The 3,373-nt window shown below is 33.2% G+C and overlaps 1 protein-coding gene across 1 annotated transcript; it reads right to left on the bottom strand.

The window, feature by feature from the left end:
- Positions 1-537: 537 nt before the first annotated feature.
- LOC111921745 (uncharacterized) lies at positions 538-2,788 on the bottom strand. The gene is made up of 5 exons (XM_023917322.3): positions 2,514-2,788; positions 1,360-2,018; positions 1,178-1,277; positions 879-1,077; positions 538-782 (listed from the first exon to the last, which is right to left on the bottom strand). Exons 1-4 carry the CDS (start codon positions 2,661-2,663, stop codon positions 883-885), a joined length of 1,104 nt encoding a protein of 367 aa, XP_023773090.1. The 5' UTR covers positions 2,664-2,788; the 3' UTR covers positions 538-782; positions 879-882.
- Between the last annotated feature and the right edge of the window lie 585 nt (positions 2,789-3,373).

Genomic DNA, 3,373 nt, shown 5'->3' with positions numbered 1-3,373 from the left:
AAACCATATAGACAATCATTGAAGCCAAAAAAAATGGTAGAAATTAAACTTAATATTCTAAAAAACCACAGGGTACCATTTATAAAGATTGTCAAAAATAAATATACAAATTTAATGATTAATGACAGCTTAAATAAAATATAACGACTAAACTAAAACACTTGAAAAAGTTGACAAACCCTTACAAAAATAATCACTATAAATATCTGCTTATCAAATAACAAAAAAACGAAAAAATAAATAAATAAATAAATAAAAGGGTGAGACTGATAATGAAATGGCTGGTTACTTTGAGATGCATGTTGAAAAATTAGTTATTTTGAGCATTTTAGTGATTAGCCCTGAAAAAAGCTCAAGCATAAGTGCATAACCAGAACACAGCAACTAAACTATTACCACTTTCCAGTGTTCTAATCGGCAATAAAACTACAAATACAACAGTGACGATTTTGCTTGTCTCACCTGCCTAATGCCTTCTTTTACATTTTAGCAAATATAAAACATTCAAGGTCAAAAATAAAAAAGGATACCCACATGTGAATAAAAAATGAGTAGTTTTGACTTTTGAGAACAATAAAACTCATTGTCCTGCAATTGTGTTACATCTTCTCTCCTAAAAATCACGTTCAATTTCCCTTTTAAAGTATCCTGAGACATTCTTGTGAGAATATCTTTATACACTAATATAAATATAATCACCATTCACCACCTCACCTTTGCTTAAATCATCCTCATCTGTATCTTCCAAATCAATCATACACACAAACCACAGGTTCATTCTCCTGTAACATGTTAGTAATTTTTAATTAGTAAAACTAAATGAACATGATTCAAGACCCAAAATTAAGATGCTATAATAAACAAATCAATGGAAGTACATTGCTATTTCTTGTTGATAAGGGATTCCTCTCGTGACAATCTGCACACTGGAGTTGGCAGAAGACTTGACACATCAGATGAATATGTGTCACTTAGGCAGAAAACCACAGTGTGTGGGTCAACAGAAATATGCTTTTGAATAGATTTGATGCTCTCAAGGTAAGCTCCTTCAGTAGAAGATCCCAATCCATCAATAATCTGTTGTATAATTGCAAAAATTAAAATTAAACCATTGATTAGTTTAATGTTATAAAAAAATAAACAGGTTGAATAATGAATAACAATATAGCAAGCATACCAGAGAACGAACTCCAGAAATATCTATGGCTTCCATGGAAACAAGCTCCACAAGTCTATCTGGTGTGCAAACAAGAAACTCCGGCTCACAAGTTTTTAATCTGTAACATGAACAGAGTTTCAGAAATAAATTCAATCCGAAAAATTAACAGTTTCAAGTTTTATAAAGTTAATGTAATTTACCCGTGAATTTGATGATCTATGGAAGCACCAGGATGTAGACTGACTGTGTGTATTCCAAATTCCTTTAATGGCTTGCATACAGAACGTACCTGTATTGCTTTCTGTTGTGAAGGTACAAGGAATAAAAGGTAAGGGGTGGTGAAAGATACGCCTTCTTTTTCCTTATTTGTAATGGTGTCAACAGCAGTTGATGCTATCCAAGCAACTTGTTCCATTGTACAACTTCCATTTGTTTCCAATACATGTTTGCCACTTGAATAACATCTCCAAAAATCAAAGCCCCATGAGTCAAAGAACAGAGGCTTTCCTGGTTCGAATGCTTCATTGTGATGCATCATATCTTGTATTGTTTTCAAACATGAGATTAAGAATTTTGAAGGGCAGCCTTCATCTTTTGAAATACGTGTGGTGCTAAGTTTCTTGGTGCTTTTTTTATCTGAATCTTTCTCGACCCTTGCCCTTTTCTGTTCCTGGTTTTTTCCATTTGATTGATCATCTTCTTTAGCCTTTCTTTTATTTCCTTTTTCTGACAAATTATCAACTCCCTTTGATGGCTCAACTTTCTTGGTCTTCTTTGTCTTGTCCTTTTTCTTAGAATCGAGATTTGTAGGTTTGTCTAGGAAAGGATCCTCAGGAGTAGGGAGGCTAAAACACATTCCCTGCATCATTGCAACAAAAAGGTGGTAAAAGTGAGGAAAATATCTTCCAGTTAGATCATACTGTTTTAATGTTCAGGTAACCAACGTGTCATATAGATCACAAATCAGAGCTCATGAAAACATAGAGGCAACTACATTTGCATTAAAACTGAGGTTTTAGATGAGGTACACGGTTGCTCGTCATACGTGCTTATATAGCACGCAATAGTGCTACGACTACAAGCTAAAAATTAACTCTTTCAGGTAATTCGGTTTGTTCTTTAAGTAGAAGCATACAGCATAAAATTAGTGTCATATACTGTTTTTCAGCAGGAAATTGATTTGAACTACATAGATGTTCATGTGCTTATGTAGGTCTAAGTAACATACTCCAACAAACAGAGATGAGCAACATAATCTTATAGATTTCCTGACACGGTTTAATTAAATACTCAAAATTATCCACAAAAATTTGATCAACCGTTAGAAATCTTAAGCAAAAACAACTAATTATACCTGACACATTCTGCGTTTGCCGGACTGACGACGCTTTTTTTGTGCGATGATGGCGGCGATGCGATTAGAAACCTTCGATGACTCGCTCCGCAATTTCTTCCTGATCGATTTGTTCTTCTTCTTTATCTTATAATCTTCTCCTGTTGGCATTGTTCAGAGCTAAAAACAAAAATCAATCGAGAAACTGGTTCTGAAAAACGAAGAGCTCGGAAGGGAAGGCGGTTGTGAGCAGTTCTGCTATGCGAGCTTGTAATGGTGCATTGTACTTGGTGGTAGTGGGTAGGTTTGTCATAAGACACGAATCCTATGGGCTGTTTTGATTATTCGTAGGCTTAGAGGGCTGGAATGTATAGTTGGGCCCTTTTATGGGCTTTAATATATCGGTTGACTTGCAAAGTTAGTTGAGATGTTTACTTATTCTAGTTATATTAGTCATTAGATTGCATGAAAGTAAATATAAGAAAACGAACAAGTTTAATCTGAGTGCCTACAAAAGGTCTACGGACTACGAATTGACATCTATTGACAAACATATTTCTAAAAAATGTGATTTATTATTTAGAGGAGTTGGGAACATTATGCCAAGAAATAAGGTGTTGTGGTATTTATTTTCATTAATTTTATGTTTGACATACTAGTTAAAAAATTAGTTAATAGTTAAAAAGTTAATTGTTTTATAAAAAACTAGTTGATAGCTATAAAACTAATTGATAGCTGAAAAGATAGATAATAAACTTTGCCGTTTAGTAAAACTAACTGATAAGCTAGCTAAAAAATATAAACTAACACAAAATGACATTTCAAATAATGTTTTCTATAAATAATTAAGGGATATATTTAAAAAATTTTAAAAATAAAAT

This window comes from Lactuca sativa, chromosome 2 (genome assembly GCF_002870075.4).
Source record: "Lactuca sativa cultivar Salinas chromosome 2, Lsat_Salinas_v11, whole genome shotgun sequence".
NCBI classification, from domain to species: domain Eukaryota; kingdom Viridiplantae; phylum Streptophyta; class Magnoliopsida; order Asterales; family Asteraceae; genus Lactuca; species Lactuca sativa.
This window is presented reverse-complemented; position numbering and strand designations above follow the sequence as displayed.

What these genes read in the sequence shown, in the direction of transcription:
- LOC111921745 (XM_023917322.3), bottom strand. Translation starts at nt 2,663, where the DNA reads ATGCCAACAGGAGAAGATTATAAGATAAAGAAGAAGAACAAATCGATC. An exon ending in GCAAACGCAGAATGTGTCAG is followed by an intron (nt 2,019 to 2,513) that starts GTATAATTAGTT and finishes GCAATGATGCAG; the next exon opens with GGAATGTGTTTTAGCCTCCC. An exon ending in TTTCTGGAGTTCGTTCTCTG is followed by an intron (nt 1,078 to 1,177) that starts GTATGCTTGCTA and finishes ATTATACAACAG; the next exon opens with ATTATTGATGGATTGGGATC.